We start from the raw sequence: 25,352 nt of genomic DNA on the forward strand, positions 1-25,352 counted from the left end.
GAAAGAGGTGAATGAATACCACAACCAGTTCTGTGTGAGTTGAGTTTTTCAATCTGTAACGTTATCTAGGGTTCTGTCCATCACCGCCCGTAGATCCATTCAAGTAACATGTCTAAGAGGCTAATATGTCTTGATTAGTAACGAGGATAACATGATAACATGTCTCATTAGAGGATACCATGATTACACCTATCATTAATAACGAGGATAACATGTCTCTGAGGGTAACATGACTTTAGATTACATGAGGATAACATGACTCATCAGTGGAGTTTGATGGTATAACGGTATTATGTATTTGGAGATATGAAAGGAGAAAGTACTATTCCCGAATATGCTGTTAAATAGAACACTAGAGTGAATATTCAAACCCCTGTATGAATAGAACACTGGTGTAGAGGAGGAATTTGTGATGTAACACAAATGTATAATGGGTTACTAGATATATAATAATATACAACATGCACACCCACACGTAAGACGTACATAAGTGGTGTAAAAAGTATTCTGAGGAATGTTCAGAGTGGTCCCTTTATGGATCATTTGAGAAAGATAAGGTTAACCTCTACAGGATCGGTGTGTAAACTTACAAAATGCTCCTCCTGATTGCTACCGTAGGCCTACGTAGCACAGCCATTGGTTAGGCAGCACACAAAAACATTTTTTTGATCAGCAAGAGCAGAGCAGGGCTCACGGTTGGAATATCCAGCAGCCATCTTAGAAATATAACTTTGCTCTGTGCTTCTCCGAGCATGCAATTCATAGCCTATAGTATGGAGAAATGTAAAAGAAAAATGTATGCACTCACTAACTGTAAGTCGCTCTGGATAAGAGCGTCTGCTAAATGACTAAAATGTAAAATGTATAGCTCATTTGATTGAGACCACACTAAATACCCATAGGCGCACTTGATATTGCACACACAGCAGCAAATCAGCGATGTGGGGAGGCATCGGGCACAGTATAGCCTAATAAGCAAAAAAAATATTAAAACACTGAGAAATATAGAAATTGAATAAATTACAAATTACATGACCTTCCCCCGGAATAGATTTTAAAAATACTACACACACCCATTGGCTGAAATGGAAAAAGCAGGACCCTCCCCCATTTTACTCCAGGTAACCATTCTGTACATTTAGATCCATCCCTAACCACTGTGTACTTGAGAAAACAACTCCAGTGCAATAGTTTTCTAGACTCCACAATGCCTTTTATGTATCTTACACCAATGTTACTTAACCATGATGATGGTCTGTTGACAGAAACCTTGGTTTGATCCATAAACTAATTGTGACAAGAAGAATAGCGTGCTGCTGGAGTTTTTTTCCTTTAACACTTTGCATGTCATAAGGTGTACGAAAAAACTAAACTTTTCTATTGGGGCAACCGCTAGTATTTACCCTGAGCCAAAAATACTGGACAAAACAAAAATATATTTGGCTACTGTATATTTACAGTGAGCTGCTGCCTCCTAGCGGTCATGCCGCAGCACTGCATGGGCTCACACAGAAGAACACGCCCTCAGACAAGCCAACAGCCTATCACCGAAGGCTGGAACGATGACAGATGCACATTTCAACCAACCATTAGTCAACACCCCGTACAGTAACTAGGTGGCGGCAATACAACAATAGGTGTAGTCTGCCATAAAACCTTATAGGAGAAGATGAAGAAGAAGAAACAGGGCAGTAGAAAGAACAACAAACATTTATTAGCGATAGCTACAGTAGCTAGTTACAATGTAACAACAACGTGTTAATATTGCATCCATTCTATCAACAGCTATACTTTTGTGAAACTCACGACGTAATTGTGAAGCAGGTCAGAATTAGAAACAACTTCGCAGTATTATTTGTTTAACGAGTGTTACTTTGGACTGAGTGACCATTGAACTCGTACTCACCGGTCCTCCCTATCAGAAGTCCGAAGTTCCCCACCTATCCCGGGCTCTGGTCAGTCAGCCATGTCCCTCCGTGTCCTCCTGGCCGTGGCGGCGGTGGCTGTCCTCTGTCTGTTCCCCGTAACGTTAACCCGGGCTGGGGACAGGACAGATGGGTCTCGCGGCCAATCCTACGTGGCGGCGGTCTACGAGCACCGGGTGATTCTGAACCCGGCGCCGCACGTGCCTCTGTCCCGGGCGGCGGCGCTCAAGCACATGATGAGCAACCTGGATGTGTACGAGGAGCAGGCCGCGCGAGCGGCGGAACAGGTGGGCTACCTTTGGGAGGGACTGGGAGATGGTCTTCTCTTTCAATTAACATAACCAGATGCTGTTAGTGCAGGGCTGAAACTAAAGCCTGCACACCATGCTGCTAAACTCTTCAGGACTGGGTTACACTTGCCTTTGACAGGAAGGATACACATCAATCTTGCTTGAAGTGCTAGTTAGCTTTAAAGCTCTCTTTCCCCTTTCGAGTCTCAACCCATTCCCTATTTCTCTCTCTTTCAGGGGGCTCAGATCATAGTATTTCCAGAGGATGGTCTCCAGGGGTTTAACTTCAGTCGTCTGTCCATCTCTGCTTACCTAGAGACCATCCCTGACCCACAGTCTGAGGACTGGAACCCCTGTACACAGACAGACAGACATAATCACACTGAGGTATGTACAGGGCCGGCTCCAGAACGAATCAGTTGGACAGGCCTTTGATTTCCATAGGCGGGCATGCGCGTTCACAATTTAAAAAAATGGGTGTTATAGTAAAGTAAATAGACAGCTAGTGAGTTTCATGTTTGGGGAAGCTTACAATTTATCCTACCATTTCTACCGATCTGTGTGCCAGTTATGACTATTTCTATATGCGCATTTTCGTGGAACAGTTTCATTTCAATAATGACGTTTTAATTTTTCAAAATCATTGTCACGTGGTTAATCATAAAAATATGAAGAAAAACGTTAAAATTCAACTAAGGCAATGGTACCAGCCTCTGCCATATGGACATTGATGCACTGATCTATTGGCAGCTAAAGAAATGAGGGCATGGAACTCAGAGATAGCCTATAGGCCAATGCAGCAGTAAGCCTATAACTTCCATAGTCAACTAAGTAAAATACATACAGTACCAGTCCAAACACACCTACTCATTTCAAGAGTTTTTCTTTATTTTTACTATTTTCTACATTGTAGAATAATAGTGAAGATATCAAAACTATGAAATAACACATATGGAATCATGTAGTAGCCAAAAAAGTGTTAAACAAATAAAAGTATATTTTATATTTGAGATTCTTCAAAGTAGCCACCCTTTGCCTTGATGACAGCTTTTCACACTCTTGGCATTCTCTCAACCAGCTTCATGAGGAATGATTTTCCAACAGTCTTCAAGGAGTTCCCACATATCAATCAATCAATCAAATTGTATTTATAAAGCCCTTTTTACATCAGCCGATGTCACAAAGTGCTATACAGAAACCCAGCCTAAAACCCCAAACAGCAAGCAATGCAGATATAGAAGCACGGTGGCAAGGAAAAACTCCCTAGAAAGGCAGGAACCTAGGAAGAAACCTAGAGAGGAACCAGGCTCTGAGGGGTGGCCAGTCCCCTTCTGGCTGTGCCGGATGGAGATTATAACAGTACATGGCCATTAAGACCAGATTTTGTAGAGGTTGCAATAGGTCAGTACATCAGGAGTAAATGTCACTTGGCTTTTCATAGCCGGGCATTTAGAGGTTGAAATAGCAGGTGCGGTAGAGAGAGAGAGTTGAAAACAGCAGGTCTGGGACAAGGTAGCACGTCCGGTGAACAGGTCAGGGTTCCATAGCCGCAGGCAGAAGAGTGGAAACTGGAGCAGCAGCACGACCAGGTGGACTGGGGACAGCCAGGAGTCATCAGGCCAGGTAGTCCTGAGGCGTGGTCCTAGGGCTCAGGTCCTCCAGGATGCTGAGCACTTGTTGGCTGCTTTTCCTTCACTCTGCGGTCCAGCTCATCCCAAACCATCTCAATTGGGTTGAGGTCGGGTGATTGTGGAGGCCAGGTCATCTGATGCAGCATTCCATCACTCTCCTTGGTCAAATAGCCCTTACACAGCCTGGAGGTGTGTTTTTGGGTCATTGTCCTGTTGAAAAACAAATGATAGTCTCACTAAGCGCAAACCAGATGGGATGGCGTATCGCTGCAGAATGCTGTGGTAGCCATGCTGGTTAAGTGTGCCTTGAATTCTAAATAAATCACAGACAGTATCACCAGAAAAGCACCCCCACACCATCACACCTCCTCCTCCATGCTTCACGGTGGGAACCACACATGCGGATATCATCCGTTCACCTACTCTGCGTCTCAAAAAGACACAGTGGTTGGAACCAAAAATCTCACATTTGGACTCATCAGACCAAAGGACAGATTTCCACCGGTCTAATGTCCATTGCTCGTGTTTCTTGGCCCAAGCAAGTCTATTCTTCTTAATGGTGTCCTTTAGTAGTGGTTTCTTTGCAGCAATTAGACCATGAAGGCCTGATTCACACAGTCTCCTCTGAACAGTTGATGTTGAGATGTCTGTTACTTGAACTCTGTGAAGCATTTATTTGGGCTGCAATCTGAGGTGCAGTTAACTCTAATGAACTTATCCTCTGCAGCAGAGGTAACTCAGGGTCTTCCTTTCATTTTACATTTTACATTTACATTTTAGTCATTTAGCAGACGCTCTTATCCAGAGCGACTTACAGGAGCAATTGGGGTTAAGTGCCTTGCTCAAGGGCACATTGACAGATTTTTCACCTAGTCGGCTCGGGGATTAGAACCAGCAACCTTTCGGTTACTGGCACAACGCTCTTAACCACTAAGCTACCTGCCGCCCCTTTCCTGTGGCGGTCCTCATGAGAGCCAGTTTCATAATAGCGCTTGATAGTTTTTGCGACTTTCTTGAAATGTTCCGTATTGACTGACCTTCATGTCTTAAAGTAATGATGGACTGTCGTGTCTCTTTGCTTATTTGAGCTGTTCTTGCCATAATATGGACTTGGTCTTTTACCAAATAGGGCTATCTTCTGTATACCACCCCTACCTTGTCACAACACAACTGATTGGCTCAAACGCATTAAGAAGGAAAGAAATTCCACAAATTAACTTTTAACAAGGCACACCTGTTAATTGAAATGCATTCCAGGTGACTACCTCATGAAGCTGGTTGAGAGAATGCCAAGAGTGTGCAACACTGTCATCAAGGCAAAGGGTGGCTACTTGAAGAAGTGAAGAATCTCACTTTTTTGATTACTACCTGATCCCATATGTGTTATTTCATAGTTTTGATGTCTTCACTATTATTCTACAATGTAGAAAATAGTAAAAATAAAGAAAAACCCTGGAATGAGTAGGTGTGTCCAAACGTTTGACTGGTACTGTAGGTCTAAAGCCGACAAATAACAGTAGAAAATATCCTGATGAAAATTCTGGTTCTTTCAATCCCATTCATCTCTCTACTCCGCCTGTCTGCCTCCCTCCCTCTCTGCCTTGACTTGAGCTAATTCTAGTGAAGTGCAACATTGTATCAAATCATCAACTGGGTCAGCTGGAAGCCGTCTCTAGCGAACATGCAACATTATATCAACTAGCCTATTCTGGGCCCTCAGAGTTCCCCAAGCCAGTGACCTCGGACAGACACGTTTTTGTTTATGACGTTCCACTTGATGTGGAATCATCAGATCATGATATTTTGCTAATTCACACCGAAACTGGGTGATTATCGAGGCTGGGAGTGTTGGAAAGATTTTTCAAATACTGAGGAACTATCACTCGAAATGGATGTAAAAAAAAAATGACTTAGTTTAATTACTGTTTGAGGTGAAGAAAAAAGGACTGAGCAGCTCAGCTTATTGGTGGTGGACGTGGTGAGTTATGACAATCAGAAATCACACATTGCCAAATGGGCACTTTCCTACTTTTGCACGCAGCAGACCAGATAGGCCTACTTCTGTGTGTGCTCAGGCAGGCTCCCTCAACGTTATCAGGAAAGAGAAACCAGACACATGCTCATTGCTGACATGGAGCACTCCAAACAAAATACAAAATAAAACATTTACAAAACTCGTAATGGTTATGAAATAAACCAAAACTTGTTTCTTACAAGTGTAGCAGGTTGTGAACTCCGCAAACAATGAGAACGGTAAATTACTGTAAATAATACCAGTGGAGGCTGGTGGGAGTAGCTATAGGAGGACGGGCTCATTGTAATGGCTGGAATGGAATTAATGGAACGAAGTCAAACATGTGGTTTCCATATGGTTCATTTATTCCATTCCAGCCATTACAATGTATCCAAGATGGCGTAGCAGTGCGGTTGGGTTTTTTTTCTGTGTCCTAGTGTAAATAGCCAGTTTCTTGGTTTTTTTTGTGTCTATTTTGTATATATTTCTCAATTTTACTTTTCATTCTTTAACTAAATATACTTTCCTGCAACCCGCCTCACCCAATGTGGAAAGGATTCTATTATTTCTTTATAATTTTCATCAAGAACCTTAAGCTGAAACTAGTCTAGCTGCAACTGAATGGCTACTTGCTATTAGCCACCGTTAGCGTCTTCACCATTGTCCGTGGCCTACACTATCCACCAGCCAGCTCTAGCTCTAGCCTGGACAATTCGTCGGCCAGTCTGCACAGCGTGCTATCGACCCAGAGCATATCGGACTTTCTGCCGGAATCACTGGACCCTAGCGCCGGATCATCGCAACCAGCTAGCTGCAACCTGTTGTTGGCTAATTACCATTGCCCCATAGCAAGCACCAGTTAGCCTTGAGCTAGCCTCAGGCCCATCTCCCGGCTATCTACCTCTCTGTCAACCGGACGGGACCTCCTAGTGTTGACACTGAGCCCCGCCGATCCAACACGACTGGTTTGCCGACAAAATCGTCTGATGTGGTTTCAACAGGCTTCCCGTTGCGACGACCACGAAGATCCATCTGCTAGCACCGGCCCGCTAGCACACGCAAACTACAACTGTGCTTCCTGCTAGCTGTGCTGAAGCACCAATTTGAACTGCTCCCGGACTCACATATTGCTGTTCACTGGACCTTATTATCACTCAGCTGCACAGCTGATGCCTGCTGGACTGTTCCTTTACACGGTACCCTGTCCTGTTTATTCTGTTTAGCCTCAGGCCAAACTTTATCGCTATTACCACTTGTTGTCTTAGCTCTCTCTAATCTTCAGTCCCTACACCCAAACGAGGGCATTGCGTTCATCCACCTCTGGCCTGCTGGCTCCCCTTCCTCTGCGGAAGCATAGTTCCCGCTCAGCCCAGTCAAAACTGTTCGCTGCTCTGGCACCCCAATGGTGGAACAAGCTCCCTCACGACGCCAGGACAGCGGAGTCACTCACCACCTTCCGGAGACATTTGAAACCCCACCTCTTTAAGGAATACCTGGGATAGGATAAAGTAATCCTTCTACCCCCCCCCCCCCCCCAAATTGTAAAGTGGTTATCCCACTGGCTATAGGGTGAACGCACCAATTTGTGAGTCGCTCTGGCTAAGAGCGTCTGCTAAATGACGTTAATGTGCCCTTGAGCAAGGCACTTAACCCTAATTGCTCCTGTAAGTCGCTCTGGATAAGAGCGTCTGCTAAATGACTAAAATGTAAATGTAAACACCTGTGATTGCTTTATGCCTCTCTCCCATGTCAATATGCCTTGCCTATTGCTGTTTGGGTTAGTTCTTATTATACAATTTCACTGTAGAACCCCAAGTCCCTCTCAAACTGCCTCAAATAGTTCATTTGTTCCACCCCCCATACACGCAGAGACCGGCTCAATCGGTGCCTCCAGTGATGCTATCTCTTTCATTGTTACCCAATGCTTAGGTTTACCTCAACTGTACTCATATCCTTCCATATCCTTTTCTGTACATAATGCCCTGAATCTTTTCTACAACACCCGGAAATCTGCCCCCTTTATTCTCTGTACCCAACGCACTAGAAGACCAGTTCTTAAAGCCTTTAGTCATATCCTTATTCTACTCCTCCTCTGTTCCTCTGGTGATGTAGAGGCTAACCCAGGCCCTGCAGCCCCCAATATCACTCCTACTCCCCAGGAGCTATCATTTGTTGACTTCTGTAACCGTAAAAGCCTTGGTTTTCTGCACATAAATATCAGAAGCATCCTTCCTAAGTTTGAGTTATTCACTGCGTTAGCACACTCCGCCAACCCTGATGTTCTAGCAGTGTCTGAATCCTGGCTTAGGAAGGCCACCAAAAATTCTGAAAAATACCATCCCCAACTATAACATTTTCCGTCTAGATAGAACTGCCAAAGGGGGTGGAGTTGCAATCTACTGTAGAGATAGCCTGCAGAGCTCTATCATACTATCCAGGTCTGTGCCCAAACAGTTTGAGCTTCTACTTCAAAAAATCCACCTTTCCAGAAATAAGTCTCTCACTGTTGCCACTTGCTACAGACCCCCCTCAGCCCCCAGCTGTGCCCTGGACACCATATGTGAATTGATTGCCCCCCATTTATCCTCAGAGTTTGTACTGCTTGGTGACCTAAATTGGGATATGCTTAACACCCCGGCCATCCTACAATCTAAACTAGATGCCCTCAATCTCACACAAATTATCAACGAACCTACCAGGTACAACCCTAAATCCGTAAACATGGGTACCCTCATAGATATCATCCTGACTAACTTACCCTCTAAATACACCTCCACTGTCTTCAACCAGGATATCAGCGATCACTGCCTTATTGCCTGCGTCCGTAACGGGTCCGCGGTCAAACGACCACCCCTCATCACTGTCAAACGCTCCCTAAAACACTTCAGCGAGCAGGCCTTCCTAATTGACCTGGCCCAGGTATCCTGGATGGATATAGATCTCATTCCGTCAGTAGAGACATATCAGTATGGATGACGGATCACCACCTCAAGCTGAACCCTGGCAAGACGGAGCTGCTCTTCCTCCCGGGGAAGGACTGCCCGTTCCATGATCTCGCCATCACGGTAGACAACTCCGCTGTGTCCTCCTCCCAGAGTGCGAAGAGCCTAGGCGTGACCCTGGACAACACCCTGTCGTTCTCCGCCAACATCAAGGCGGTGACCCGCTCCTGCAGGTTCATGCTCTACAACATTCGGAGAGTGCGACCCTGCCTTACACAGGAAGCGGCGCAGGTCCTGGTCCAGGCACTTGTCATCTCCCGTCTGGACTACTGCAACTCGCTGTTGGCTGGGCTCCCTGCCTGTGCCATTAAACCCCTACAACTCATCCAGAATGCCGCAGCCCGTCTGGTGTTCAACCTTCCCAAGTTCTCTCACGTCACCCCCCTCCTCCGCACACTCCACTGGCTTCCAATTGAAGCTCGCATCCGCTACAAGACCATGGTGCTTGCCTTTGGAGCAGTGAGGGGAACGGCACCCCTGTACCTTCAGGCTCTGATCAGTCCCTACACCCAAACGAGGACATTGCGTTCATCCACCTCTGGCCTGCTGGCTCCCCTTCCTCTGCGGAAGCACAGCTCCCGCTCAGCCCAGTCAAAACTGTTCGCTGCTCTGGCACCCCAATGGTGGAACAAGCTCCCTCACGACGCCAGGACAGCGGAGTCACTCACCACCTTCCGGAGACATTTGAAACCCCACCTCTTTAAGGAATACCTGGGATAGGCTAAAGTATTCCTTCTAACCCCCCCCCCCCCCAAATTGTAAAGTGGTTATCCCACTGGCTATAGGGTGAACGCACCAATTTGTGAGTCGCTCTGGCTAAGAGCGTCTGCTAAATGACGTTAATGTGCCCTTGAGCAAGGCACTTAACCCTAATTGCTCCTGTAAGTCGCTCTGGTTAAGAGCGTCTGCTAAATGACTAAAATGTAAAATGTAAAATGTAGTAGAGGATGCCTGGTTGTTCTTTAAAAGTAATTTCCTCTCAATCTTAAATAAAAATGCCCCATTAAAAAAATACAGAACTAAGAACAGATATAGCCCCTGGTTCTCCTCAGACTTGACTGCCCTTGACCAGCACAAAAACATCCTGTGGCGTACTGCATTAGCATCAAATAGCCCCAGCGATATGCAACTTTTCAGGGAAGTTAGGAACCAATATACACAAGCAGTTAGGAAAGCAAAGGCTAACCTTTTCAAACAGAAATTTGCATCCTGTAGCACTAACTCCAAAAAGTTTTGGGACACTGTAAAGTCCATGGAGAATAAGAGCACTTCCTCCCAGCTGCCCACTGCACTGAGGCTAGGAAACACTATCACCACCGATAAATCTACAATAATTGAGAATTTCAACAAGCATTTTGCTACGGCTGGCCATGCTTTCCACCTGGCTACCACTACCCCGGCCACCAGCTCTGCACCCTCCGCTGCAACTTGCCCATGCCCCCCCCGCTTCTCCTTCACACAAATCCAGACAGCTGATGTTCTGAAAGAGCTGCAAAATCTGGACCCCTACAAATCATCTTGGCTAGACAATCTGGACCCTTTCTTTCTAAAACTAGCCGCCGAAATTGTCGCAACCCCTATTACTAGCCTGTTCAACCTCTCTTTCGTAACGTCTGAGATCCCCAGAGATTGAAAAGCTGCCGCGGTCATCCCCCTCTTCAAAGGGGGTGACACTCTAGATCCAAACTGTTACAGACCTAGATCCATCCTGCCCTGCCTTTCGAAAGTTTTTGAAAGCCAAGTTAACAAACAGATCACCGACCATTTCGAATCCCACCGTACCTTCTCCACTATGCAATCCGGTTTCCGAGCTGGTCATGGGTGCACTTCAGCCACGCTCAAGGTCCTAAACGATATTATAACCGCGATCGATAATAGACAGTACTGTGCAGCCGTCTTCATCGACCTGGCCAAGGCTTTCGACTCTGTCAACCACCGCATTCTTATTGGCAGACTAAATAGCCTTGGTTTCTCAAATGACTGCCTCGCCTGGTTCACCAACTACTTCTCAGATAGAGTTCAGTGTGTCAAATCGGAGGGCCTGTTGTCTGGACCTATGGCAGTCTCTATGGGGGTGCCACAGGGTTCAATTCTTGGGCCGACTCTTTTCTCCGTGTATATCAATGATGTCGCTCTTGCTGCTGGTGACTCTCAGATCCACCTCTACGCAGACGACACCATTTTGTATACATCTGGCCCTTCATTGGACACTGTTAACAAACCTCCAAACGAGCTTCAATGCCATACAACACTCCTTCAGTAGCCTCCAACTGCTCTTAAACACTAGTAAAACTAAATGCATGCTCTTCAATCGAACGCTGCTGGCACCCGCCCACCCGACTAGAATCACTACTCTCGACGGGTCTGACCTAGAGTATGTGGACAACTACAAATATCTAGGTGTCTGGTTAGACTGTAAACTCTCCTTCCAGACTCACGTTAAGAATCTCCAATCCAAAGTTAAATCTAGAATCGGTTTCCTATTTCGCAACAAAGCCTCCTTCACTCATGCTGCCAAACATGCCCTCGTAAAACTGACTATCCTACCGATCCTTGACTTCGGCGATGTCATTTACAAAATAGCCTCCAACACTCTACTCAGCAAATTGGATGTAGTCTATCACAGTGCCATCCGTTTTGTCTCCAAAGCCCCATATACTACCCACCACTGTGACCTGTATGCTCTTGTTGGCTGGTCCTCACTACATATTAGTCGCCAAACCCACTGGCTCCAGGCCATCTATAAATCACTTCTAGGCAAATCTCCGCCTTATCTTAGCTCATTGGTCACCATAGCAGCACCCACCCGTAGTCTGCGCTCCAGCAGGTATATCTCACTGGTCATCCCCAAAGCCAACACCTCCTTTGGCCGCCATTCCTTCCAGTTCTCTGCTGCCAATGACTGGAACAAATTGCAAAAATCTCTGAAGCTGGAGACACTTATCTCCCTCACTAACTTTAAGCATCAGTTGTCAGAGCACCTTACCGATCATTGCACCTGTACACAGCCCATCTGAAATTAGCCCACCCAACTACCTCATCCCTATATTGTTATTTATTTTGCTCATTTGCACCCCAGTATCTCTATTTGCACATCATCTCTTGCACATCTATCATTCCAGTGTTAATACTAATTGTAATTATTTTGCACTATAGCCTATTTATTGCCTTACCTCCATAACTTGCTACATTTGCACACACTATATATATATATTTTCTGTTGTATTTTTGACTTTATGTTTTGTTTTACCCCATATGTAACTCTGTGTTGTTGTTTTTATCGCACTGCTTTGCTTTATCTTGGCCAGGTCGCAGTTGTAAATGAGAACTTGTTCTCAACTGGCTTACCTGGTTAAATAAAGGTGAATTTTTTTAAAATAAAATAAAATGAGCCCATCCTCCTATACTGTGAGGGAAAAAAGTATTTGATCCCTGCTGATTTTGTACGTTTGCCCACTGACAAAGAAATGATCAGTCTATAATTTTAATGGTAGGTTTATTTGAACAGTGAGAGACAGAATAACAACAAAATAAATCCAGAAAAACGCATGTCAAAAATGTTAGAAATTGATTTGTATTTTAATGAGGGAAATAAGTATTTGACCCCTCTGCAAAACATGACTTAGTACTTGGTGGCAAAACCCTTGTTGGCAATCACAGAGGTCAGACGTTTCTTGTAGTTGGCCACCAGGTTTGCACACATCTCAGGAGGGATTTTGTCCCACTCCTCTTTGCAGATCTTCTCCAAGTCATTAAGGTTTCGAGGCTGACGTTTGGCAACTCGAACCTTCAGCTCCCTCCACAGATTTTCTATGGGATTAAGGTCTGGAGAATGGCTAGGCCACTCCAGGACCTTAATGTGCTTCTTCTTGAGCCACTCCTTTGTTGCCTTGGCCGTGTGTTTTGGGTCATTGTCATGCTGGAATACCCATCCACGACCCATTTTCAATGCCCTGGCTGAGGGAAGGAGGTTCTCACCCAAGATTTGACGGTACATGGCCCCATCCATCGTCCCTTTGATGCAGTGAAGTTGTCCTGTCCCCTTAGCAGAAAAACACCCCCAAAGCATAATGTTTCCACCTCCATGTTTGACGGTGGGGATGGTGTTCTTGGGGTCATAGGCAGCATTCCTCCTCCTCCAAACACGGCGAGTTGAGTTGATGCCAAAGAGCTCGATTTTGGTCTCATCTGACCACAACACTTTCACCCAGTTCTCCTCTGAATCATTCAGATGTTCATTGGCAAACTTAAGACGGGCATGTATATGTGCTTTCTTGAGCAGGGGGACCTTGCGGTCGCTGCAGGATTTCAGTCCTTCACTGCGTAGTGTGTTACCAATTGTTTTCTTGGTGACTATGGTCCCAGCTGCCTTGAGATCATTGACAAGATCCTTCCGTGTAGTTCTGGACTGATTCCTCACCGTTCTCCACAGTTATTTTGTGTTTCTTCCATTTGCGAATAATCGCACCAACTGTTGTCACCTTCTCACCAAGCTGCTTGGCGATGGTCTTGTAGCCCATTCCAGCCTTGTGTAGGTCTACAATCTTGTCCCTGACATCCTTGGAGAGCTCTTTGGTCTTGGCCATGGTGGAGAGTTTGGAATCTGATTGATTGATTGCTTCTGTGGACAGGTGTCTTTTATACAGGTAACAAGCTGAGATTAGGAGCACTCCCTTTAAGAGTGTGCTCCTAATCTCAGCTCATTACCTGTATAAAAGACACCTGGGAGCCAGAAATCTTTCTGATTGAGAGGGAGTCAAATACTTATTTACCTCATTAAAATGCAAATCAATTTATAGCATTTTTGACATGCGTTTTTCAGGATTTTTTTGATGTTATTCTGTCTCTCACTGTTCAAATAAACCTACCATTAAAATTATAGACTGCTCATGTCTTTGTCAGTGGGCAAACGTACAAAATCAGCAGGGGATCAAATACTTTTTTCCCCTCACTGTAGCTCCTCCCACCAGCTTCCTCTGATTAATACATGCATTAACAGAAATTCATGTAACTAAATGACGGGGGATTTACAGTTCATTTACTAGGCACACTGGTGACATGTGTAATGGGGAGTTGATTAAAAAAAAGAACAATCAAAGGGCAAACAATTCACACATTGAAACAATTAATGGGCAAGAATTGGCGGGAGACAGCTGAGCGCATTCTGGAGAGCTGAGTGGATGCATTCTGGAGAGCTGAGTGGATGCATTCTGGAGAGCTGAGTGGATGCATTCTGGAGAGCTGAATGGATGCATTCTGGAGAGCTGAGTGGATGCATTCTGGAGAGCTGAGTGGATGCATCTGGAAAGCTGAGTGGATGCATTCTGGAGAGCTGAATGGATGCATTCTGGAGAGCTGAGTGGATGCATTCTGGAGAGCTGAGTGGATGCATTCTGGAGAGCTGAGTGGATGCATTCTGGAGAGCTGAGTGGATGCATTCTGGAGAGCTGAGTGGATGCATTCTGGAGAGCTGAGTGGATGCATTCTGGAGAGCTGAGTGGATGCATTCTGGAGAGCTGAATGGATGCATTCTGGAGAGCTGAGTGGATGCATTCTGGAGAGCTGAGTGGATGCATCTGGAAAGCTGAGTGGATGCATTCTGGAGAGCTGAGTGGATGCATTCTGGAAAGCCGAATGGATGCATTCTGGAGAGCTGAGTGGATGCATTCTGGAGAGCTGAGTGGATGCATTCTGGAGAGCTGAGTGGATGCATTCTGGAGAGCTGAGTGGATGCATTCTGGAGAGCTGAGTGGATGCATTCTGGAAAGCTGAATGGATGCATTCTGGAGAGCTGAGTGGATGCATTCTGGAAAGCTGAATGGATGCATTCTGGAGAGCTGAGTGGATGCATTCTGGAAAGCTGAGTGGATGCATTCTGGAAAATTGAGTAGATGCATTCTGGAAAGCTGAATGGATGCATTCTGGAGAGCTGAGTGGATGCATTCTGGAGAGCTGAGAGCTGAGCCACAACTCATTCAGCTAGCCGTAATGCCACGCCCACTGCCCAAACTGCAGGCTTCCCAAATAGACATAGGCCTATGCACTTGTGATTTGAAACAATCCACAGATAGTTTAAATAAAATAAGCTAATGATCCTCTGTGGCTAAGTCATGCTCCCTGGTGAAGTATTTAGACTTTTTTTATTTAGACAGGGGTAATTATAGCCTATAATTTTGGCAAAACATCAATTTACTTTAGGGGAATCCAGCATCCTAACAGGGCACTGTGCACCTGCCAACTTTCCTTTCCAATTCGCAAGAGGCTAAAACCATAGATCTGTATGTAATGACGAGATACTCATGTCTCCGCCCTAACAATGGGAGTCTTTGTCCCAAAGGCAAGAAGGTAGGCGACAAGCTTAGGTCTGCATATTAAGCCCATGGAAACGCATTGGGCTTATTCTGGACAGATTTTGGCGAGAGTGAGCCCTCTTACTTTCTGCTGAAACTCTCTCCGAGTGAGCGAAACAGCGCCCCCTCTGTCTTACTATATGTAGCCCATGTATCTGATGATGTCTGGCCAGAAATAGTATGACATGCCATATTATTTTGGTCCAGACAGCATCAGATACATGGTCTCTACACACATACTGAGACAGAGGGGCGATGTTTCGGTCGATTGGATGCTTTATTTGAGATTGAGTCTTTCTGTCGGCTCAAATAAATGATCTACAGTCACACACACACACACCTTCCTAATACTGAGTTGAACCCCCCCCTTTCACAGAACAGCCTCAATTCGTCGGGGCATGGACTCTACAAGGTGTCGAAAGTGTTGGCCCATATTGACTCCAATGCATCCCACAGTTGTGTCAAGTTGGCTGGATGTCCTTTGGGTGGTGGACCGTTCATGATACACACAGGAAACGGTTAAGCATGAAAAACCCAGCAGTGTTGCAGTTCTTGACAAAAACAGGTGCGCCTGGTACTTACTATGATACCCCATTCAAAGGCATTTAAATATTTTGTCTTGCCCATTCACCCTCTGACACACATACACAATCCATGTCTCAATCCTAAAAAAAATCCTTATTTAAATCGGTCTCCTCCTCCTTCATCTACACTGATTGAAGTGGATTTAACAAGTGACATCAATAAGGGATCATAGCTTTCACCTGGTCAGTCTATGTCATGGAAAGAGCAGGTGTTCCTAATGTTCTGTACACTCAGTGTATGTCCTTTGGTCCTTCCAAGCATCTGCCTCTAACCCTAGGAAGCTCTTTGCCACATTCTCCTCCCTGCTGAATCCCCCCCCCCTCCCTCTCTGTGGATGACTTCGTCAACCATTTTGAAAAGAAGGTTGACGACATCCGATCCTCGTTTGTTAAGTCAAATGACACTGCTGGTCCTGCTCACACTGCCCTACCCTATGCTTTGACTTCTTTCTCCCCTCTCTCTCCAGATGAAATCTTGCGACTTGTGACGGCCGGCCGCCCAACAACCTGCCCGCTTGACCCTATCCCCTCCTCTCTTCTCCAGACCATCTCCAGTGACCTTCTCCCTTACCTCACCTCGCTCATCAACTCATCCTTGACCGCTGGCTATGTCCCTTCCGTCTTCAAGAGAGCGAGAGTTGCACCCCTTCTCAAAAAACCTACACTCGATCCCTCCGATGTCAACAACTACAGACCAGTATCCCTTCTTTATTTTCTCTCCAAAACTCTTGAGCGTGCCGTCTTTAGCCAACTCTCTTGCTATCTCTCTCAGAATGACCTTCCTGATCCAAACCAGTCAGGTTTCAAGACTGGTCATTCAGCTGAGACTGCTCTTCTCTGTGTCACGGAGGCTCTCCGCACTGCTAAAGCTAACTCTCTCTCCTCTGCTCTTGTCCTTCTAGACCTGCTGCCTTTGATACTGTGAACCATCAGATCCTCCTCTCCACCCTCTCCGAGTTGGGCATCTCCGGCACGGCTCACTCTTGGATTGCGTCCTACCTGACCGGTCGCTCCTACCAAGTGGCGTGGCGAGAATCTGTCTCCGCACCACGTGCTCTCACCACTGGTGTCCCCCAGGGCTCAGTTCTAGGCCCTCTCCTATTCTCTCTATACACCAAGTCACTTGGCTCTGTCATATCCTCACATGGTCTCTCCTATCATTGCTACGCAGACGACACACAACTAATATTCTCCTTTCCCCCTTCTGATAACCAGGTGGCGAATCACATCTCTGCATGTCTGGCAGACATATCAGTGTGGATGACGGATCACCACCTCAAGCTGTACCTCGGCAAGATGGAGCTGCTCTTCCTCCCGGGGAAGGACTGCCCGCTCCATGATCTCGCCATCACGGTTGACAACTCCGTTGTGTCCTCCTCCCAGAGTGTAGAGCCTTGGCGTGACCCTGGACAACACCCTGTCGTTCTCCGCTAACATCAAGGCGGTGACCCGATCCTGTAGATTCATGCTCTACAACATTCGGAGAGTACGACCCTGCCTTACACAGGAAGCGGCACAGGTCCTAATCCAGGCACTTGTCATCTCCCGTCTGGATTACTGCAACTCGCTGTTGGCTGGGCTCCCTGCCTGTGCCATTAAACCCCTACAACTCATCCAGAATGCCGCAGCCCGTCTGGTGTTCAACCTTCCCAAGTTCTCTCACGTCACCCCGCTCCTCCGCACACTCCACTGGCTTCCAGTTGAAGCTCGCATCTGCTACAAGACCATGGTGCTTGCCTACAGAGCTGTGAGGGGAACGGCACCTCCATACCTTCAGGCTCTGATCAGTCCCTACATCCAAACGAGGGCATTGCGTTCATCCACCTCTGGCCTGCTGGCCCCCCTACCTCTGCGGAAGCACAGTTCCCGCTCAGCCCAGTCAAAACTGTTCGCTGCTCTGGCACCCCAATGGCGGAACAAGCTCCCTCACGACGCCAGGACAGCGGAGTCACTCACCACCTTCCGGAGACACTTGAAACCCCACCTCTTTAAGGAATACCTGGGATAGGATAAAGTAATCCTTCGACCCCCCCCCTTACCCCACCCCAAAGAAAGAAAAAAAAAAATATATTGTAAAGTGGTTATCCCACTGGCTATAAGGTGAATGCACCAATTTGTAAGTCGCTCTGGATAAGAGCGTCTGCTAAATGACGTAAATGTAAAAGTCTTAATTTTTTAAAATCAAATACCGTCAAATGTGTGTTCTGTCCTGTTCTCTCTCAGGTCCTCCAGAGGTTGAGCTGCATGGCTCAACGTCACAGCCTTTACCTGGTGGCCAACATGGCTGACCTCCATCCCTGCCCTCAGACCTCTCACCCCCCCTGCCCACCCGATGGGCGATGGCAGTTCAACACTGACGTAGTCTTCAGGTTGGTAGAACCTATGTTGTTTCTGTTTCCAACACATTGTTCTTAAGCCGTGAGAGAATCAAGGTGTACATGGAGTTTGAGGTGATCTTGGAATAGGGGAATTACATTATATTGCGTTTGTATACAGGAGTGACTTGGAATTATGTTCTTGCTATATTGTTAAGAGTCTTTCATCCAAAGTGCACCCCACCATCAACCATTATCTGTATGTACAGTATGTTTTAATAATAATTGTATTACTTTTTTTACACAATGAGTTGGGTTATATAGATAAATGCGTTTTGTTCTCCCATTCACTGCAGGTCTGATGGTTCCCTGGCGGCGCGCTATCACAAACACAACCTGTACTTCGAGAACGCCTTCGATGCCCCGCCCAGGCTAGAGGTGGTGGCCTTTGACACGCCGTTTGCCGGACGGTTTGGAGTGTTAACCTGCTTCGACATCATGTTCCATGAACCTACTGTCAGGTTGCTGAAGCAGGTACATGAAGCTTAGAGGGTGGCAGGTAGCCTTGTGGCAGGTAGCCCTGTGTGCAGGTAGCCCTGTGTGCAGGTAGCCCTGTGTGCAGGTAGCCCTGTGTGCAGGTAGCCCTGTGTGCAGGTAGCCTTGTGGCAGGTAGCCTTGTGGCAGGTAGCCTTGTGGCAGGTAGCCCTGTGTGCAGGTAGCCTTGTGGCAGGTAGCCTTGTGGCAGGTAGCCCTGTGTGCAGGTAGCCCTGTGTGCAGGTAGCCCTGTGTGCAGGTAGCCCTGTGTGCAGGTAGCCTTGTGGCAGGTAGCCTTGTGGCAGGTAGCCTTGTGGCAGGTAGCCCTGTGTGCAGGTAGCCTTGTGGCAGGTAGCCTTGTGGCAGGTAGCCTTGTGGCAGGTAGCCTTGTGGCAGGTAGCCCTGTGTGCAGGTAGCCCTGTGGCAGGTAGCCCTGTGGCAGGTAGCCCTGTGTGCAGGTAGCCTTGTGGCAGGTAGCCTTGTGGCAGGTAGCCCTGTGTGCAGGTAGCCTTGTGGCAGGTAGCCTTGTGGCAGGTAGCCCTGTGTGCAGGTAGCCTTGTGTGCAGGTAGCCCTGTGGCAGGTAGCCCTGTGGTAGGTAGCCCTGTGTGCAGGTAGCCCTGTGGTAGGTAGCCCTGTGTGCAGGTAGCCCTGTGTGCAGGTAGCCTTGTGTGCAGGTAGCCCTGTGGCAGGTAGCCTTGTGTGCAGGTAGCCCTGTGGCAGGTAGCCCTGTGGCAGGTAGCCCTGTGTGCAGGTACCCTTGTGGCAGGTACCCTTGTGGCAGGTAGCCCTGTGTGCAGGTAGCCCTGTGGCAGGTAGCCCTGTGTGCAGGTACCCTTGTGGCAGGTACCCTTGTGGCAGGTAGCCCTGTGTGCAGGTAGCCCTGTGGCAGGTAGCCCTGTGGCAGGTAGCCCTGTGTGCAGGTACCCTTGTGGCAGGTACCCTTGTGGCAGGTAGCCTTGTGGCAGGTACCCTTGTGGCAGGTAGCCCTGTGTGCAGGTAGCCCTGTGTGCAGGTAGCCTTGTGGCAGGTAGCCCTGTGGCAGGTAGCCTTGTGGCAGGTAGCCCTGTGGCAGGTAGCCCTATGGCAGGTAGCCTTGTGGCAGGTAGCCCTGTGGCAGGTAGCCTTGTGGCAGGTAGCCCTGTGTGCAGGTAGCCCTGTGTGCAGGTAGCCCTGTGTGCAGGTAGCCTTGTGGCAGGTAGCCCTATGGCAGGTAGCCTTGTGGCAGGTAGCCCTGTGGCAGGTAGCCCTGTGTGCAGGTAGCCTTGTGGCAGGTAGCCCTGTGTGCAGGTAGCCTTGTGGCAGGTAGCCTTGTGGCAGGTAGCCTTGTGGCAGGTAGCCCTGTGGCAGGTAGCCTTGTGGCAGGTAGCCTTGTGGCAGGTAGCCTTGTGGCAGGTAGCCTTGTGGCAGGTAGCCTTGTGGCAGGTAGCCCTGTGGCAGGTAGCCCTATGGCAGGTAGCCCTGTGTGCAGGTAGCCTTGTGTGCAGGTAGCCCTGTGTGCAGGTAGCCCTGTGTGCAGGTAGCCCTGTGTGCAGGTAGCCCTGTGTGCAGGTAGCCCTGTGGCAGGTAGCCTTGTGGCAGGTAGCCCTGTGTGCAGGTAGCCTTGTGTGCAGGTAGCCCTGTGTGCAGGTAGCCTTGTGGCAGGTAGCCTTGTGTGCAGGTAGCCCTGTGTGCAGGTAGCCTTGTGTGCAGGTAGCCCTGTGTGCAGGTAGCCTTGTGGCAGGTAGCCTTGTGTGCAGGTAGCCTTGTGGCAGGTAGCCCTGTGTGCAGGTAGCCCTGTGTGCAGGTAGCCCTGTGTGCAGGTAGCCCTGTGTGCAGGTAGCCTTGTGGCAGGTAGCCCTGTGTGCAGGTAGCCCTGTGTGCAGGTAGCCTTGTGGCAGGTAGCCCTGTGTGCAGGTAGCCTTGTGGCAGGTAGCCCTGTGTGCAGGTAGCCCTGTGTGCAGGTAGCCTTGTGGCAGGTAGCCCTGTGGCAGGTAGCCTTGTGGCAGGTAGCCTTGTGGCAGGTAGCCCTGTGTGCAGGTAGCCTTGTGGCAGGTAGCCTTGTGGCAGGTAGCCTTGTGGCAGGTAGCCCTGTGTGCAGGTAGCCTTGTGGCAGGTAGCCTTGTGGCAGGTAGCCTTGTGGCAGGTAGCCCTATGGCAGGTAGCCTTGTGGCAGGTAGCCCTGTGTGCAGGTAGCCCTATGGCAGGTAGCCTTGTGGCAGGTAGCCCTGTGGCAGGTAGCCTTGTGGCAGGTAGCCTTGTGGCAGGTAGCCCTGTGTGCAGGTAGCCCTGTGGCAGGTAGCCCTGTGGCAGGTAGCCCTGTGTGCAGGTAGCCCTGTGTGCAGGTAGCCCTGTGTGCAGGTAGCCCTGTGTGCAGGTAGCCTTGTGGCAGGTAGCCCTGTGGCAGGTAGCCCTGTGTGCAGGTAGCCCTGTGTGCAGGTAGCCCTGTGTGCAGGTAGCCCTGTGTGCAGGTAGCCTTGTGGCAGGTAGCCCTGTGGCAGGTAGCCCTGTGGCAGGTAGCCTTGTGGCAGGTAGCCCTGTGGCAGGTAGCCTTGTGGCAGGTAGCCTTGTGGCAGGTAGCCCTATGGCAGGTAGCCTTGTGGCAGGTAGCCCTGTGGCAGGTAGCCCTATGGCAGGTAGCCCTCTGGCAGGTAGCCTTGTGGCAGGTAGCCTTGTGGCAGGTAGCCTTGTGGCAGGTAGCCCTATGGCAGGTAGCCTTGTGTGCAGGTAGCCCTATGGCAGGTAGCCTTGTGGCAGGTAGCCCTGTGGCAGGTAGCCTTGTGGCAGGTAGCCTTGTGGCAGGTAGCCCTGTGTGCAGGTAGCCTTGTGGCAGGTAGCCCTGTGTGCAGGTAGCCCTGTGTGCAGGTAGCCCTGTGTGCAGGTAGCCTTGTGGCAGGTAGCCCTGTGGCAGGTAGCCCTGTGGCAGGTAGCCTTGTGGCAGGTAGCCCTGTGGCAGGTAGCCCTGTGGCAGGTAGCCCTGTGTGCAGGTAGCCTTGTGGCAGGTAGCCCTGTGTGCAGGTAGCCTTGTGGCAGGTAGCCCTGTGTGCAGGTAGCCCTGTGTGCAGGTAGCCCTGTGTGCAGGTAGCCTTGTGGCAGGTAGCCCTGTGGCAGGTAGCCCTGTGGCAGGTAGCCCTATGGCAGGTAGCCCTGTGGCAGGTAGCCTTGTGGCAGGTAGCCTTGTGGCAGGTAGCCCTATGGCAGGTAGCCCTATGGCAGGTAGCCTTGTGGCAGGTAGCCTTGTGGCAGGTAGCCTTGTGGCAGGTAGCCCTGTGTGCAGGTAGCCCTGTGTGCAGGTAGCCCTGTGTGCAGGTAGCCCTGTGGCAGGTAGCCTTGTGGCAGGTAGCCTTGTGGCAGGTAGCCTTGTGGCAGGTAGCCTTGTGGCAGGTAGCCCTGTGGCAGGTAGCCCTGTGTGCAGGTAGCCCTGTGTGCAGGTAGCCCTGTGTGCAGGTAGCCCTGTGTGCAGGTAGCCCTGTGGCAGGTAGCCTTGTGGCAGGTAGCCTTGTGGCAGGTAGCCCTGTGGCAGGTAGCCCTGTGGCAGGTAGCCCTGTGTGCAGGTAGCCCTATGGCAGGTAGCCCTGTGGCAGGTAGCCCTGTGGCAGGTAGCCCTGTGTGCAGGTAGCCCTGTGTGCAGGTAGCCTTGTGGTTAGAGCGTTGGGCCAGTAACCAAAAAGGTGGAAAAATCTGTCGAGGTGCCCTTGAGCAAGGCACTTAACCCTAACTGCTCCAGCATCGCCGTTGTTAATGGCAGACCCTGGCTGTGACCCCGCTCTCTGAGGGTGTCTCAAAAAACACATTTACAATTCACACATGCATATTAATACACACTGGTACATGTGTGAAATAGGACAAATATAAGCACTCACCAAATTAGTATTACACACACACAAACACACATCTTTTCCCACAATGTTTCATTATGGATCCAAATGAAGTTAAAGGTCTGTGTTAATGTCTTTCTCTCTCTCCTCAGGGTATCAGACAGATGGTCTACCCCACAGCCTGGATGAACCAGCTTCCTCTGCTGTCAGCGGTTCAGTTCCAGAGAGCCTTCAGTCTGGGAGCTAACACCACTCTGCTGGCTGCTAACATCAGGGCAGACAGCCTGGGCATGACAGGCAGTGGCATCTTCACCCCTGGTACCGCCGTCTACCACCACGCCAGGGCTGGGCAGCCAGAGGAGGGGAGGCTGCTGGTGTTGAGGATACCTGTCCTGGACACTGACTGGCTGGGAACAGAGAAGAGGGCCAAGGGGCAGGCAAGAGGAGAGGGGGAGGCAGGAGGAGAGGGGGAGACAGGAGGAGAGGGGGAGACAAGTGGAGAGGGAGAGGCAGGAGGAGAGGGAGAGGCAAGAGGAGAGGGAGAGGCAGGAGGAGAGGGGGAGACAAGAGAGGGAGGAGGAGAGGGGGAGGCAGGACGACAGGGGGAGGCAGGAGGAGAGGGGGAGACAACAGGAGAGGGAGAGGCAGGAGGAGAGGGAGAGGCAGGAGGAGAGGGGGAGACAAGAGAGGGAGGAGGAGAGGGGGAGGCAGGAGGAAAGGGGGAGGCAGGAGGAGAGGGGGAGACAAGAGAGGGAGGAGTAGAGGGGGAGGCAGGACGACAGGGGGAGGCAGGAGGAGAGGGGGAGACAACAGGAGAGGGAGAGGCAGGAGGAGAGGGAGAGGCAGGAGGAGAGGGGGAGACAAGAGAGGGAGGAGGAGAGGGGGAGGCAGGAGTACAGGGGGAGGCAGGAGGAGAGGGGGAGACAACAGGAGAGGGAGAGGCAGGAGGAGAGGCAGGAGGAGAGGGAGAGGCAGGAGGAGAGGGGGAGACAAGAGGAGAGGGGGAGACAAGAGGAGAGGGAGAGGGGAAGGCAGGAGGAGAGGGGGAGACAGGAGAGGCGGTGGAAGCTTATACCAGGTCACCTAAGCCTCTGTCTGGACAGAGGGAGGACAACTCTGGGTTCTGTTTACAGGAGAGCCAACACTGCCAGGAGGAAACTCTCTCTGCCTCTCCTCCTACCCTCTCTCCCACTCCCTCCACATCCCCCTTTCTCTTCACCTCCTCTATGATGTATGATCCGTTCTCCTTCGTCCTGCTGCGTGGTTCAGAGGGCCAGCTGACTGTGTGTGATGGGCCTTTCTGCTGTCACCTGCAGTACCGACGATCCCCACAGGGGGACAATACGGAGCTCTATGCTCTAGGGGCGTTCTCTGGCACTCACACGGTTAACGGACGCTACGCTGTACAGGTAGGGAGGGATATTTAAATTGACCCACATTACAACTTACATTTGGAACTGGTTCGAGGACTCTTGCACTGTGTATACTTGCAACATTTGTCATTATTATGTTTAACTTGCAAGGATACAGTCTACCAGTTCTACTAAGTATACCAGTTCTACTAAGTATACAGTCTACCAGTTCTACTAAGTATACCAGTTCTACTAAGTATACAGTCTACCAGTTCTACTAAGTATACCAGTTCTACTAAGTATACAGTCTACCAGTTCTACTAAGTATACCAGTTCTACTAAGTATACAGTCTACCAGTTCTACTAAGTATACCAGTTCTACTAAGTATACAGTCTACCAGTTCTACTAAGTATACCAGTTCTACTAAGTATACAGTCTACCAGTTCTACTAAGTATACCAGTTCTACTAAGTATACAGTCTACCAGTTCTACTAAGTATACCAGTTCTACTAAGTATACAGTATACCAGTTCTACTAAGTATACAGTCTACCAGTTCTACTAAGTATACCAGTTCTACTAAGTATACAGTATACCAGTTCTACTAAGTATACAGTCTACCAGTTCTACTAAGTATACCAGTTCTACTAAGTATACAGTATACCAGTTCTACTAAGTATACAGTCTACCAGTTCTACTAAGTATACAGTCTACCAGTTCTACTAAGTATACCAGTTCTACTAAGTATACAGTATACCAGTTCTACTAAGTATACAGTCTACCAGTTCTACTAAGTATACCAGTTCTACTAAGTATACAGTCTACCAGTTCTACTAAGTATACCAGTTCTACTAAGTATACAGTCTACCAGTTCTACTAAGTATACCAGTTCTACTAAGTATACAGTATACCAGTTCTACTAAGTATACAGTCTACCAGTTCTACTAAGTATACCAGTTCTACTAAGTATACAGTCTACCAGTTCTACTAAGTATACCAGTTCTACTAAGTATACAGTATACCAGTTCTACTAAGTATACAGTCTACCAGTTCTACTAAGTATACCAGTTCTACTAAGTATACAGTCTACCAGTTCCCAAACTGTGATCTTTCAATAGTTAAGCCTCTTACAGCAATACAACAGTTAATGCATGGCAATAAGGATTAACCCCTCCCCCTCCAGGTGTGTGCGTTGGTCCGCTGCTTGGGGTCGGAGGTCAGCTCCTGTGGACAGGAAGTGGAGGAGGCGGAGTCTAGAGTGGACTTCCTATTGGAGGGGAAGTTCGGAACGCGTCACGTTTACCCGTCGTTGCTAGGTAGCGGCATGGTTCTAGAACAACCTGACCAGGTCAAGACGACTGCAGATGGTCGAGTGGCCATGAAACACTCAGGGATGACCGTCGGACTGGTGACCGCATGTCTCTACGGCAGGGTGTACGACCAGGACTAAGGTGTGAGTAAGAGAGAGAGAGAGAGAGAGTGTGTGTTTGGGTTAAATTATTGTGTGGTCCCCTAAAGTGGGCCTATCTTCTGCCTCAGTAAATAAATGTTCTCCAACCTC

The 25,352-nt window shown here is 48.8% G+C and overlaps 1 protein-coding gene across 1 annotated transcript; it reads left to right on the forward strand.

Moving 5' to 3' along the window:
* The first annotated feature begins 1,650 nt into the window (after positions 1-1,650).
* LOC311132311 (biotinidase-like) lies at positions 1,651-25,352 on the forward strand. The gene is made up of 7 exons (XM_084165560.1): positions 1,651-2,212; positions 2,453-2,602; positions 18,020-18,165; positions 18,468-18,645; positions 22,593-22,949; positions 23,592-23,849; positions 24,975-25,352. The coding sequence occupies exons 1-7, from the start codon at positions 1,967-1,969 to the stop codon at positions 25,239-25,241; spliced, it is 1,602 nt and encodes a 533-aa protein (XP_084021686.1). The 5' UTR covers positions 1,651-1,966; the 3' UTR covers positions 25,242-25,352.

The sequence above is a fragment of the Coregonus lavaretus genome (genome assembly GCF_964263955.1).
Source record: "Coregonus lavaretus genome assembly, chromosome: 7".
NCBI classification, from domain to species: Eukaryota; Metazoa; Chordata; class Actinopteri; order Salmoniformes; family Salmonidae; genus Coregonus; species Coregonus lavaretus.